At 38.4% G+C, this 15,332-nt stretch overlaps 1 protein-coding gene across 1 annotated transcript in view; it reads right to left on the reverse strand.

Annotated features, from left to right (window-relative positions):
- The window catches only part of si:ch211-272n13.3 (ankyrin repeat domain-containing protein 26), a 38,193-nt gene that overhangs the window by 9,840 nt on the left and 13,021 nt on the right, over positions 1-15,332 (reverse strand). Inside the window, exons 15-31 of the mRNA XM_052122877.1 lie at positions 14,974-15,023; positions 14,611-14,686; positions 14,471-14,515; positions 13,645-13,938; positions 13,427-13,504; positions 13,263-13,315; positions 10,527-11,342; positions 6,625-6,827; positions 6,013-6,204; positions 4,064-4,094; positions 3,839-3,980; positions 3,245-3,458; positions 2,783-2,966; positions 2,344-2,490; positions 1,290-1,676; positions 480-1,061; positions 194-346 (exon numbers count right to left, since the gene is read on the reverse strand). Coding sequence (XP_051978837.1) covers positions 194-346; positions 480-1,061; positions 1,290-1,676; positions 2,344-2,490; positions 2,783-2,966; positions 3,245-3,458; positions 3,839-3,980; positions 4,064-4,094; positions 6,013-6,204; positions 6,625-6,827; positions 10,527-11,342; positions 13,263-13,315; positions 13,427-13,504; positions 13,645-13,938; positions 14,471-14,515; positions 14,611-14,686; positions 14,974-15,023 — 3,647 coding nt within the window. The remainder of the gene's footprint in view (positions 1-193; positions 347-479; positions 1,062-1,289; positions 1,677-2,343; positions 2,491-2,782; positions 2,967-3,244; positions 3,459-3,838; positions 3,981-4,063; positions 4,095-6,012; positions 6,205-6,624; positions 6,828-10,526; positions 11,343-13,262; positions 13,316-13,426; positions 13,505-13,644; positions 13,939-14,470; positions 14,516-14,610; positions 14,687-14,973; positions 15,024-15,332) is intronic.

Below are 15,332 nucleotides of genomic sequence, written 5' to 3' on the forward strand. Positions count from 1 at the left end.
GTTAAATGTTACACGTTATCAATGTGCGTCACATGTTATGAAGCTAGTACAAATAATGTTGAAACTACAAATCTACGCTTTATTTTTTCACATGAAACCATAAATGGCAAAATCTTTATTTTCGAGAATGCAAAAAAAACACCACCACACTATTATTGGATATTTTTCAGAAAGTTTAAGTATATTGATGTACCTTTCCCTTCAGTCGGTCTATGTCTTTGAGCGTGCGTCTCTTCTCTTCCTCCAGGTCGTTACGGTATCGCGTATTGACCTCCAGAGAGGCTTCACACATGGACAACTTCTTCAAACAGTCGGCCAATTCCTGCTGAAGCTGTCTCAGAGAACTCTGACGATAAAAAACAACAACAACAGCTTCATTCTCATACTGGAACACTGTTAAATTCAATCCCAATTTAATTCTACTTACAGGAACAGTTTTTGAGCTCGAAAAAACGATTTCAATCTCTGATTTTTTTTACCTCTCTCTCAGCTTTCTCTTGCTCTAGTTTATAGTTCTGCTCTCTCAACTCGCCGTTCGACTTCGCCAGCTCTTTGCTTCTCTCCTCCACCAGGTGGACTCTCTCCTCTCCGTCTGCGCGTAACTGGTTTAGCATCTCAGCGAAGTTCTGGTGCACATCTGTAACGGCCTTATCCTTTGCCGTCCCCTTGTTGAGCGCCTCCTCTAGTCGTTGTCGTAGTAGCGCGCTCTCACTCTGAGCCTGTGCGAGTCTCTCCTGCATGGCGTCCTGTTTGGCTCCGGCGCGGCTGGCCTGTTCACGTTCGCTCACCATCGCCACCTCCAGTTCTTTGAGTTTTGCCAGAGCTTGGTCCTTCTCCCGGGCAAGTGTCTCCAACAGGACACCTTTCTCGGCGATGGCCAGGGCGCTGCGGTGGCACTCGTTCTCCAGGCTGTTAGCGCGTGCCTCGGCTTTGCCGAGATTCTGCGAGAGGGACTGGATGGTGTCCCGTTGGGTGTTGGACTCGAAGATGTGCTTTTCCTGCACGCGCTGGTGTTCCTCGCGGTCTCGCTGAAGTGTGCGCTCTGCATCTGTGCGTGATGCCTGAGAGGTTCAAAAGATATTAAACCACATAATATTAAACCAGCCAAACATTGGCAGTCAACATTGTCTCAACCAATGCCATGAGTTTGTGGCAGGACTGTTTGTTTGTTGATTCAATGTTTATTTTTATGATTTCATTTTGTGCTACTAGTGGCATTGAAATTATACATTTCAGCTTAAGAAAAGAAAACATTCAAGATAAACCAATGGGGCAGTCTGGACTCTAACCTGACATCTCTCTGCCTCCTGTAGCGCCCCCTGCAGTCGCCCCCGGCTCGCCTCGGCCTCAACCTCCAGTTGCTGCCTCACTTGTCTCTCATGCTCCAGTTTAGCTGTGATCATTGAGCATTCAGCCTTTAGCGTGCTAAGCTGCCCATTGAATTGGAACACGGTCTGTGCCAAGGCCTCTTCGCTCAGTTTCAGGTCCCTGCGAGTATCCTCAAGCTTCTCACGTAAGGCATCTCTCTCCTCAGCCAGCCTTGATTCCTCCTGCCGGTTATGAGACTGAGTGCGGTCCAACTCTACCCGAGTGCCGTTCAGCTCATCCTGAAGGCCTCGATTTTGCTGCAGCAGCTCTCGTTCACGATCTGTAACCTCAGTTAGCTGGGACATGGCCTGAGCATAATATTAATAATGAACTTAGTTTAACATGATACAGAAACACAGCAACTCTATTAGCATTTATAAAAAAAGAACACCTTCAAAACTGTAAAACACTGCAGTATGTTGCCTGATTAGAACTGGCTCTACAGCACAGTATGTTACAGGAGTTCAGGTCAATAGGACAAATCCTGGAAATCTAACCAATCACATGTCAGCAAACAGGATTAGAACTGGATTTTCAAATAACAGAGAAGATCTGATGGCTGTGTTTGACAGAATTACTTCACTGCTGATGTGTGGTAAATGTATGTGGCTATAAAACTATGACATCACTCCAACATAATAGTTAAGCTATGATGTGACTGTGTACCTATCTGTAAAGCTAAGACGTAATTGCACAGAATCACTGTAAAGCTATGACATCACTGCATTCCTAACAGTGAAGCTATGACATCACTGCACATTTAACTGTAAAGGTTTGATGCCACTACTTACGTGACTGTAAAGCTTTGACATTACTGCTCACGTGACTGTAAAGCTTTGACATTACTGCTCACGTGACTGTAAAGCTTTGACATTACTGCTCACGTGACTGTAAAGCTTTGATGTCCCTCACTAGATATTTCACTGTGCAGCTATGTTTGTAAAGTTGACAATATTTGAGAGGTAAAAGCAGTACCTCATTGCTCTTGTTGAGGTTTCGCAGGTTATCCTCCTTGATGTCATGCTGCTTGCGCAGGTGGTTGTTGAGTAGTTCCTCCTGTAGAGCGCGAGCGTTGCGCTCATGAGACAGGAGACGCTGAGACTCATCTCTGTCCTCCTCCAGCTAAACACATACACACAACACTTCAACAAACTCAAAAAACTATAAAGGTTGGGCCTTACTACAAACTTTATAAACATTTCTGGACACTATACCATAGCTAAAAAAGGTTAAGGTGGTAACAGGTTTTGGAAGGTTTGATCCAAGCTGGTCATTCATGGTTATTAAGTGGTCCAAAGGGTCCAAGCTAGACTAGATGGACTATGTTCCAAAAACCATATGGAGCACTTTAAGCTGGTATGAGCTGGTTTCTCCAGCGGTGCACAGTAACATCTAACAGTGTGATGCTGGTGACCTGTTTGATGCTGTTCTTCAGAGCTCTGATCTCCAGATCCAGACTCCTGACTCTCAGCTCAGCTTTGTGTCTCTCCTCGGCCTCCGCCTGCTGTTGCTCCTCTTTCCTCTGAAGCTGCTCACGGGTTTTACTGTACAGCATCTGAGCACTCTGATGCTTCTCCTGCTCCTGTCTCAGCAGGAACCTAACATGAGAAGAGTCAATATCTAACTATCAAACCTGTGATGGTAAAAGAGTCATTATAGCATTTTCATTAGCTATATGCTAGTGTATGTACTCCTGAAGTTGTACAATTACTTGTTTCATCTATTATGTTTTTCTTTGGAATTACATAAACTGATGAATCATTCCCAGTAGGACCAGTAACATTTATTAAAACAGTAAATGGGGTCAATTTTGATTTAATGTTGACTTGAAACTTTTTGAGTGTAACCCAATGCACATGCATCCAGTTAAGCTCACTTGAGATTGTTCATGTCTGTCTCCAGCTCCAGTTTGAGATGTTCCAGGCTGGACTTGCTGCCTCTGATCGCATCCAGCAGGATCTTCAGCTCATTGCGTTCCTGGTCCAGTTGAGAGGTCTTGTCAGCCAGACGGCTGTATCTGTCTCTCTCTCTCTGGATGGTGCGTTCGTACTCATGAAACATATTCTGTAGCTTCACCACACTAACAGAGTCTGCAGGGTGGACACAAAACACAATTTTCACCATGTGACAACAGGTTTGTGGATCAATTCAAGTGCCATAACATTGCTCTTTTAAGATCTGAACATATTTCTATGCTAAATATCTTTTTAGGGACCCAGAGGAACATTTTTCTTTCTCAGAAGTTGCACTTTCAAGGTTCAAGAGACGTAATAGCCTTCTCAGTTATGATCTGATCAGAGCTATAAAATCAATGTAGATAGCATAGCATTGATAGCATTGGTCTTGGGGAGAATTTGATGACGAATTTTCTAGCTCAAATTGAAATATCTGACTTTTGGTTGCAGACGTTGGTATCTTGGCAAATTTGATCTCCATTTAATCAACATTTTTAAAGAGCCTACAGACTCACCTAGATAGCTTGAGTCGAGCTGTTTGAAGAGCAGAGAAGCGTTGCGGAATCCAGATACTGGAGAGTCCAGCTCTTCTGTGGCTGTGTCAGAAGATTGGGTGAGATCTTCAAAATCATCTGCCATCTCCAACTCTCCAGCAGTCTGCACAGGGAACATATGTTCTAAACAACCACTCAAACATTTCAGCACACGTGTACTGATACTTTATTATGAAAGAAGGTCACCTGCTCTTTCTTATGCCTTGAAGATGGAGACCTGTTTTGGACCAGAAAAGAAAACATGATTTCAGACTGATTTGTGCTTGATGAGAGCCACTATAAGACAACACCAGTCTACTGGAGAGCAGAAGCTGTGACAATCAATCAACTTTTAGAATGGAGATTATAACTAAGCCAACAAGGAATCTGCACACAATTCTCAGTTTCTGTATTGATTCTGGGAAATCTTCAGAATTGACTTGAATATGGTTTTTGTAATATGAAAGTCACATTTAAACATAGAAACTTTTTACCAGGATTTCATCATTTATTTAGGTACTTTCAAATGCCTTTTATGACTGTTTTATGCTCGTCCAAGACCCAGACTTTCAAAATTAAATGATGAAAATCGATTATAAAATCAAAAATTATTAAATCATTTAAAACTATTATAATCTAAACAAAGTGTGAATTAAACGTCATTTCCACCATACCAAACAATTTTGCCTCTAATGTTGGTTCTGATAATAAAAGGTCATCACAAAATATTTAATTGTGTATTTAGGATATATGTATGTAGTGACTAAATAATGCATTGGCAATGTACACTTAAGTTTAGCTTGTCACTAAAGCTTAATATGAATTAAATCTGCCCATTTGATCCTTTATTTTTTTAAAAGGCCACTTTAAAACAGCAGAAGATTTACAGCATGTCCACTGAGGTATGCATGTACATATTTAAATAATTAAAATAAATTACGACTGATTTCATGCAAGTTCTTTGAAACAAAGCATAAAGTAAATATATTTAGGATTATATTTTAATGTTTGTTTCAATATACAATGTATCATGAACCCCAGAAAACTGTTTAAAATATGTGTTACTTTTTTAATCGATTCACAGCCCTAATTACACACACACACACACACACACACACACACACACACACACACACACACACACACACACACACGTTTTATGGGGACTTTCCATAGACATAATGGTTTTTATACTGTACAAACTTTATATTCTATCCCCTAAACCTAACCCTACCCCTAAACCTAACCCTCACAGAAAACATTCTACATTTTTACATTTTCACAAAACATAATTTAGTGTGATTTATAAGCCGTTTTCCTCATGGGGACCGACAAAATGTCCCCACAAGGTCAAAAATTTCAGGTTTTACTATCCTTATGGGGACATTTGGTCCCCACAAAGTGATAAATACACGCTCACACACACACTCACTCACACACTCACACACTCACACACACACACACACACACACACACACGTAATATAGTAAATGTATAAATTTACTATAATAAAGTAAATGTATAAATATACTGAGTGTATAATAAATATATATATATATATATATTTATTTATTTATTATACACTCAGTATATTTATACATTTACTTTATATAGCATTAAGAAAATAACAACTATTTTTAAGACCAACATTTTCTGGCATTGTGACATTTTTAAGGATAATTAAGCACTTTTTCTCCCAATTCTCATAACTGCGGTGCAAAAAATAAATAAAACAAATATCTGTAATAAAAAAGAAAAGAATGTATTTATACATTATTGTAGTATTTGTATTGAATTTAACATATGCTGATTCTAATTTTTTAAAGATTCTTTTATTTTTTTTTTGCTGTATTACAAAATCACAGAAATGACATTTTTGGCATTATAAAGAGAATCTCAGGATGATTTTGATGTGAAATATGACCAGTTATGTTTTTTGTAAGATTCACTCATTAGCCTCTTGAAAGAAGTTGAAAACATGATTAAACAACCCAAAATATTTATTAAACGGGTCTCTGGTCCTTCGAATTCTGCAGAAATCCAAAGAGCATTCTGGGGAATCTGTGCAGGCCTAGATATACCACACGCTACTGCAACTGAGCTAGAAAAAAATGAATTAGGAAACTGCAAAAAGCATGTAAATACTGCATGTATACCTCCTATCCTCCTCCGACAGGTCACTTAAAGTACTGTCGTCAAAGACAGACTCAAGGTCTCCATTATGGTGGACGGCAGGTCGCGAGGATTTGTTCTGTTGGGGGGCAACTACATGGAGATTTCTCGCTTGGCTACATACAGTTTTCTTTTTCTCCTCATCTTCCTCACCACATGCTGGTGGTCTGTCAGTGCTAAGGGGCACAGATCTCATGAAGTTGAAAGTTAAAACCCCTGGTCGAACTACATCTATTCTGTGTGCCAGTTTTTGGCAATGTATTGGCATGTATAAACAGCACTCTTGGATCCAAGAGATACCGTATTCTGGCACAGGGTTACCCCATGTTCAATTAAAACAATCAAAATGTAACACTTTACTCTGACCTAATGTTGAAAAACAAGGGAATCGGGAGACCTAAGCTCTGGCACACAGGATAGATTAAGAGCAATTAATTACTGAATTGATCATTTAAAAAGATAATTACTGTATGTCTAATTAGTGGTTGACTTAAAATATCTTAACAAGGTAGAATAGGTCACTTAATTTGTCTAAACAGAGTTAGTGAATCAAAAAAGTTCTCCATTAATCCCATTGAGCAATGCGAGATATATACCTTCTTGATCTTCTACTACCCTCTTTTCCCAATGATCTGACATCAACCATCCCTTCCTGTTGAGGTTTTGGGTTGCCAGAGTTGGTGTCAATTTTCCTTCCTTTTCCTTGGTCAAGTTCGGCTCGTTCTCTGGATTCTCCAATATCCCAGAAAGCACAACTTTGAGATTCTCCCCTCATATCACTGGCCTTCTCTTTCTCACCCTAAAATAGAAGATGATGCATGTTGAATGCAAAGGTTGAACACATCTTTAATATTGATCCATGATTATAAAGCTGTATTTCTACATAAGAATGAGGAAGTTCTAGAATGAACAACATTGCAACAATGACAAGTCAGTGACATACAAGACAAAAATGTGCAAAGATCAAACACAATGTCTTCTTTTCATATTTAAAAAGAAGCTCTGGCAACAAGAGAAACACTTCAAGCTGACAAAACAGAGAAGTCCCAACCACAAAAATGGTTAAAGATGGTTGTTGGAAACTGCTCCGGTGAGACACATAATGAAAGCACATACTAAAACAAGTATGCCAGATCTTCATGAAGATGAGGACAGATGTTCAGACAACTGAAGGAAACGATCCTTGGCACACAAACACATGACAGATGAGGTGTGAACTGACGCCCATGTGCTGCTTCAAGTGTATCACTTGACACCAGCGCAAAAAATATACCTTTAAATATTTAATAGTGCGACAGACTGGATTCAAGACAAGTGCTGTTCAGGTCACACATCATGACATTAAGACAGAGAGAGGACAAGATGGAAAAACATGTTTTGTGGCTTTTAGTCGATCTCTGATAGCTTTGAGGCCATCTACTGAATGTGCAAGCTGTTGGAATACTGAAATACTGTATCCCACAATGCAACACGCCCAACTTAATAGTAAATACTAAAAACAGTAGGCAGTATAAAGTGTATGATATTGATATGTCCCGTCCCGACTCTCAACCCAGAAAAACTGTTCTTGTCAAATGATTTTATGGGGTCTCTTAAATGCAAGACGCAAATGGTTAGGAAAAGAAACAAAACGTTGGAATCAACTGAAATGGTATTACAAAAAGGTTTTAAAAATCTTAAGCATGTTGCTGAAAGAAGACAATAGCTCCGTTCCAAAATCCTTTAGAGCTGCTTTGCCATCTACAGCTCACATATGCAGCATGTCTTGTCCACACTAATGGTCGGAAGCACATTCATTTTAATACGTTTATGCCTCTCATCCACATAGGAACAGCATTTCTCTCCATCGAAAACGAAGACTTTCAAAACGCTCTCCAAAACCACATACTTTGGAAAACATACTAGGAAACTGAAACCCTAGGTTTCAAACTTAAAAACCCATAAGCAGGATGACTTCTGAGGTCAAGTCCATGCTAATACGTTTTGCTACAGTTACCCCTCTCAAACTTCTGGAATGTCTCGATTTTCAAGTATCGGATACTTTGGAAGACAATGATGTTATAAAAAGGGAAACATATTAGAGGACGTGGCCTAAGGCAGAATCCTAACCATCCTGGAACTGATTTGGAATGCTTTATATAGGCATAAGCGACAGCGCAACAGTGCCGTCCCAAATTTTTAGCTGTCCTGGGTCCAGAAGTATTTGTCCCACTATTTCATAAAATCCTTCATGAAAGAGGTGAATCACAACAATACAAAAGTTGATTTGAAGCAAAGAATTTGAAAATCAGACAAAAGGTACAAGACTGTGTATTTTACGCCTTACATGAGGAAGCGTCTCCCGACCGACTCGATTGCATCACTCAAGGTGCGGCATGGGCGGGCACTGCAAACTCGTTTGGCATTATTTGCTACTATTCTCTGATTGAGGGATTTCTCCCCTAGGATCGTGGACAATGTCTTTAAGAATTCCACTATTAACACATTATTTAAAAATAAAGGTTAAATAAAATGGTCTGATGGCTTAAACAAAAGCATATATCATTGATTAACAAACTCAGAGTTCAAGGTTTATAAGTTACAGATAAAAATCTATTTTTACAATGGAGAAAATGAATGGGATTTTTACTACTGGAAACAGAGTTGCGCTCTACAGTTTGGCGTATGCTGCTAAGCTAATTGCAAGAACTTTTCTTAAAAGCATTAAAATACCATGCAAACACAAATAATGGCTAAAAAAAGTCAATTTCAACATATTTTTAGCAATCATTTTCTATATTAAATAAACAATTTTCATTGATACTTTTTTGTATTGAATGAATTACATTTCAATTAGACATTTTTTGACTTTCAGAATTTTTTACATGGCGCTCGTCGCAATGCATTCTGGAATTGCCTTCTCCATGGAAGATACACGGGATGCTGCTTTAAGCCAGTCGCACAGAGGATGAAAAGTGCCGTGCGTGCGCTTTGCCTGTAGGACAATGCACAGGAATTGTACAAAACAGTAAATGTTACATATGAACGTTTGTGCACTTTTCTTGCAAGGTTTTTGTAAGAATTAACAAAGTTGATGCCGCTCGTTAAAGTGACGTCAGTGAGTTTGAAGGAAGGTAAACTATGCTTAGAAAGGTGATGTTTATAATGCAATTTTGCTATATATGGAGCCTAGGCTTTATTCAAGATGTCAAAGCAAAAAAAGACAAACTTGTTACTGAAACTTTTTTCTTTCATAGGCTTAAGTTAATAATGTATGTCCCTTGATAGCAATTTGGATCAAATTAAATAGAATGCTGAGCATTCATATCAAAATCCAAGTATACTTTAGCTTTAAAGGGATAGTTCACCCAAAAATGAAAATTCTCTCATCATTTATTCACCCTCATGCCATCCAAGATGTGTGTGACTTTCTTTTGTCCGCTAAACTTAAATGAAGACTTTTAGAAGAATATCTCAGCTCTTTTTGACCATATAATGCAACTTAATGGGTGCCAAACTTTTGAAGCTCCAAAAAAAAAAAAAATAAATCACACAAGTCAGCCTAAAAGGGATCCAACAAACTCCAGTGGTTAAATCAATATCTTCAGAAGCGATATGATAGGCGTGGATGAGAAATAGATCACTTTTAATTCTTCTCCCTGCCCAGATATGCTCGAAGAATTTCAAGCAAATAAGGACTTAAATATTGAACTATTTTCAGCCACACCCATCATCTTCTGAAGATATGATTAAACCACTGGAGTCATATGGATTACTTTTATGATGCCTTTATGTGCTTTTTGGAGCACCACAATTTTGGCACCCATTCACTTGCATTGTATGGACCTAGAGAGCTGATATATTCTTCTAAAAATCTTCATTTTTGTTCTGTAGAAGAAAGAAAAGTCATACACATCTGGGATAGCATGAGGGTGAGTAAATGATGAGATCATTTACATTTTTGGGTGAACTGTCCCTTTTAAGGGAAAACTATGGGAGTGGTGCTCTGTGGTGTCTCCGAAATCATGGGGCACTGTCGATGTTCGGTGGCGGCAGCGTTGGGCGTACATTAATTGAAAACAATGGTTTCGATTTTAGGACATCCGCTTGACATCCATGTGCAATTCCCTTTAGAATTTGGCCACAATAAGGTCTCTTAGAAGGCATCATCATTTTGCTGACTACTTTTTGGAAGCCTTCACGTTTTTATGATGTCTTAAAATGTTGTCTAGTTAGGAAGCTCACAAGGTTTTGGAACAGAGCTCTTGATTAGCAAAACCAAAGACAGGAAACAAATACATGGCAGTTTTGTTGTTAGGCCCGTCAGTGACTGATCAGTATTTTAAGATGACTAAAAGTCAGTATTGTTGTCTGCAGATGAAGCTTGCATTTTCCAATGCATAGACACTTTTACGTGAACAGAGTATAAGTGAATGAAGAATAAGAAGACAGGAGGCAAAAATGGAAGTCTTCATCGTTTCTAATATGTTTGTTTGACACTCCTGTTCTGGGGTCCTACCTCATGTCTGGACTTTGATAGACCCTCCTCAACCTCTTCAGAGTTGGAAGAGGACACTTCCAGAATTTTAGGTGGGACCTGCTGACTAGCTAGAAGCAATAGACCTCCGTTAGCCTTGGCTTCTTCAGGTTTAACATCTAAGTCACATCCAGATTCTGGGTGACTCCTACTGGCATCACCATCATTTTCTTTGCTTCTGCTACAAGTGGAGAAATCTCCCTGATCTGAGACCTCATCCCTGATTGGTTCTTGGATGTGAGGGCCATGTTGATCTTTTGAATGGTTGTATTGATAAAGTTCTGCATCGCTGACATTAACACTAACTGTGTGTTGTGCAGTTTTGGAAGGTTCCTCGGACTGCGAGTCCTCCAGGCCTGACTCTCTCTGCTCAGGTATGGGCAAAAGTAAGGCACTTCTCACCCGGGCTGTGGGATGCACTATTGGCTCCCTCTCTTCCTCACTGGAGTCTTCATCATCTGCCTCCTTCACTTCTGAAGCTTCCACCTCTACCTCCCCATCACCTTGATGTCCTTCTGTTCGTTCCTGTTCAGAATGGTCACCTGGATCCTTGTGTTCCAGTTCTCCAAATCGCTCCTGAAGTTCAGCAGCCACATTTCTGTATTGGGATTTGGTTTCCTTCTTTTCGTTCTCCACCCAAATGTTCTCATAACGATCCTCCCAGGAAACCTCACTAGCATTCTCCTCATTCTCCCCATCTCTCCTCACCTCATCTCCAGGAGAGGTTGGGAGCTCCAACGTGTCATGGTTATACGGGGTACTTACATATATTGAAGATGCGTGTAATGCCTCTCTTGCCTTTGTTTGCATAATTGAACAAAAGTATAGAATTAAGAATGAAAAACCAAACAAAGATCAACAAACCTGATTGACAAGGACTTCAGGTGAAACCTAAGCCACTTGTATTATATGCACGTGACTTTTTCCAACATTTACAACTGTTTCACTAACATTATTCATTCATATATGTAACTAATTAAAGCACTAAAATTACATCCTTAAAGGGATCATATCAAGAAAAATCTAATTTAATTTGATATTTTGACATAAGAGTTACAATTTTCACTTTGGCAGCTATATTTTGAACCTGGCAACAACCCTGCAAGTAAAAATTGCAACTCATTTCACATGCAGAGAGGTTAGCCATAAGAGAGACCTTTTAAGGTCTTAAAGATACAGAAGCAAAATAAAATAATATTATTTCTATGGGTTAGAGAGAGGTTTGAAAATGTTGTATGAGGCTGTTCAAACCAAACTTGTTTTGTGTCCATATGTGTTGCATATTTTAATTATACACTGCTTTGAAATCTTTGTGTTTTTTCAAATTCTTGAGCAAGAGTGCCACTTTTTTAAGGAATATTTTAGATTCAATGGAAATTAAGCTTGATCGACAGCATTTATGGCATTTTTGTAGCACAATGACAAAAATCATAACTTTCTACAGAAACTGTAATTGCTATTACTTTAAATGAATACAATTTACATTAAAATACTTATTTTGTGATGGATCAAATACCATATTTTTTTATGTAGGCTGCACATCAAAAACAAGCCAAAAACAGTTTCTGATTTATAACTGTTTTATCAGTTAACAAATCGTAAATGGTCAATTTAAAGGGACAGTTCACCCAAAAATGAAAATTCTCCAATCATTTACTCACCCTCATACCATCGCAGATGTGTATGACTTCCTTTCTTCAGCAGAACACAAACAAAGATTTTTAGAAGAATATCTCAGCTCTGTAGGTGCTTAAAATTCAAGTGAATGGTGATCAGACCTTCATAGCTCCAAAAATCACAAAGGAAATACAAAAGTAATCCATATGACTCAGACGCAAGTGTGGGTGAGAAACAGAACAATACTTTTATACTATAAATCTCTACTTTAACTTTCACTTTCTGATGTGAACGTGAAACAGGCACAACATGTGACTTTCAAATGTGAAAGTGAAGATTTAGAGTTAAAAAATGACTTTCATTGTTATCTGTTTCTAACCCATATTTCTAAATATATGGATTTAAACACTGGAGCCTTATGGATTACTTCTAGGTTTTCTTTATGTGATTTTTGGAGCTATGAAGGTCTGATCACCATTCACTTGTATTTTAAGGACCTACAGAGCGGAGATATTCTTCTAAAAATCTTTTTTTGTGTTCTGCAGACGAAAGAAAGTCATACACATCTGGGATGGAATGAGAGTGAGTAAACAATGAGAGAATTTTCATTTTTGGGTGCACTGTCCCTTTAATATTGGCCCTTTTATAAGCACTAAAACAAATCTGTTATTCAAAATGTTTAATATATTATACACAAAAGTGAGTAACGGTCATGTCTGTTATTGGTTACAAGCCACAACCACTGCAAAAACACATTAAATAGAAAATAAAATTTAAAACAAAAGTACACAACAAGTAGAACTACATTTTCATGATTAGTTTGTGAGCGCTGCAATTGTAATCTTGTTTATTTTTTCAATCAATTGTGCAGCCCTATTACAAGTGAACCTCAGAGACTAAATAATTACTTGAAAGGAATGACTTTGAAAAACTGGATGACAAGTGGAAAGATGTAGATCTTAGTGTCATGTGGTGACACTAAAGATACAAACCACTGAAGAAACAACTCCACTGTAACTCCCAATTGCTCCTAAGGATAAAACTGCAATTGTGCTTAAAATAATTGTTGGCGGAGTTCGTCATTATATGAATTCTGCCCACCTGATCTGAATGTTCACTTGCGTCAGAACTGCTGTCACCATCAACCTCATCCGCTGTAGGTATTTGCTCAGGAACTGAAGAGGAATGCAAACAAAATCAAACAATTAAATTAAATGCTAAAACAGGTGTATTATCCTGAATGTTCACCCTTTCCTACAATTTACCTGCATCAAGTTCAGTGATATTTGGCAGTGAATTTGTTATCTTGGCTGGACTGGAGTTGTCTGTATCCCAGTCTGATTCTGTGTATAAATGAATTGTATCGGATTAATTAATAAGCTTATGCAGATCCACATCCTGACATTCAACACAAATTTTCAGACAATCTGAAATTGACATATTGAGGCTCTGTTTCATTACCACAAATATTTAAAAAGTCTACCTTCACTCTCCGGTCTTTGGTTTGAGTCTAGGTACAGTCGTAGCGATGGTCGCGGCTTTGACCTGGCATTTGGATTTAGAAATCGTGGAGTAGGTAGAGGTGGTGTGGTTGTGGGTTTGCTTCTCTCTGGACTTGCTTCTTTATGTTCTCCGGCGTCTATGTCGTGCACCTGGGGTGTGATGGGTAGCATAGGAGCAGCTGGGTTTTTATAGAGGGGTTCTTCCTCCAGCTTATAAACTGGAAAGTTCTTACTGGCCTTACTGGTGATGCTGGCGGAGTCCCAATCCGAAGCATCTGTAAGGGGCAGTGAAAATAATGTGATACAATATAGACACAAAATAGGAAATAAATATGTTTTTAATTAGATTCTCCACTAAAAGATCTCTCCAGCTAAGCAGATAGATGAAAAATATGATGTATTATGGAGCTTATCTTGACAAGCATGATTCTATGTTTGCACCTTTATGCATTTTCTTTCATTTTTATTTGTTTTTTGCCTTTTTGCAATTAGTTGACCCTAGAGAGAGGGGAATGGCAAGTGCCAGATTCAAGCTCATGTAACCCACATGAGCATCACAGCTGAACGTGTCAGAGCATAATATGCATTAATTACTAGGCATATGATCTGACCATAGCAAGCAACAGCAGCTCTACAAATGTGCTACAGAGGTATGCAGAGCACACAAGCGTTTGAACGTCTGACCTGAAGGGAATTGACGCTTCGCTTTTCAGTCCAATAACACAAAAACACAAACACACTAGACTTACAAAAACAGTCTTTCAATGTAAAATTGCAAGAATATTTACATGAAGATATCAAGATTACCTTCAAGATCATCAGCATCTCCCAAACCAAGTTCTTCCATCAGGTCTGTAATAACAGAGATGTTTAAATAAAGTGTTAAAACCAGAATTGTCCCTCTACAGTTAAATGGCGAAGATTTCAAATCTTAACTGATGGATTACCCGTTTTCTTATCAGCTTCCTTTGAATCCATCAGCTTACTAAGAACAGACACTGGCTCCCTTTTCATCACTTTGGGCTGAAAAGAAAACATTTAGCAAAATGAAATTGATTTATATTAAATCATCACAGAGGCAGCAATGTAATGAAATTGATCATTTATAACAACAGTTGACTGAATTGGATCATTTTAGTCTTAGGTGAGCTATCTATTTATCTTTTATAAATGTTATCCTTTTAAGAATTTTTTATCTTCCACTCCCTCATTCTATCTATATTTTAATTAACAACTTTTCAACTAAAACTCTATTGTTATTGTTTTGCTGCCTTAACAAACAAGAAATGCAATTTGAAAATGATGCTTACCAATATTGCTGTTTCCGTCTCTTTCTCATCATCCTCATCATTTCTTAAAACTGAAAAGCAACAGGGTATGATGTTCAAAACTATCCTTAAAAACTAGAACTATCAATGGACAAATACAGGTTTACATGTAGTGGGTGCACAGGCATGCACATGAAATATGGAGGTCCAGTTGATGCCTGTGAACTGGGGTGTTAGAGCATCCAAATACTCAAAGACACTAGAGGAAATGTTACTGCAACCAAGTTAGTCAGCTGTAACAAATTCTAAAAGACCTCATGAAATCAAAATGGGAGTTTTGTGGGTCTCACTCCATGTCTGTTAGCTTTGAGGCCGCAAGTAATGCACCTCTAAAAGTTGAC

This window comes from Xyrauchen texanus, chromosome 49 (genome assembly GCF_025860055.1).
Source record: "Xyrauchen texanus isolate HMW12.3.18 chromosome 49, RBS_HiC_50CHRs, whole genome shotgun sequence".
Taxonomy (NCBI): Eukaryota; Metazoa; Chordata; class Actinopteri; order Cypriniformes; family Catostomidae; genus Xyrauchen; species Xyrauchen texanus.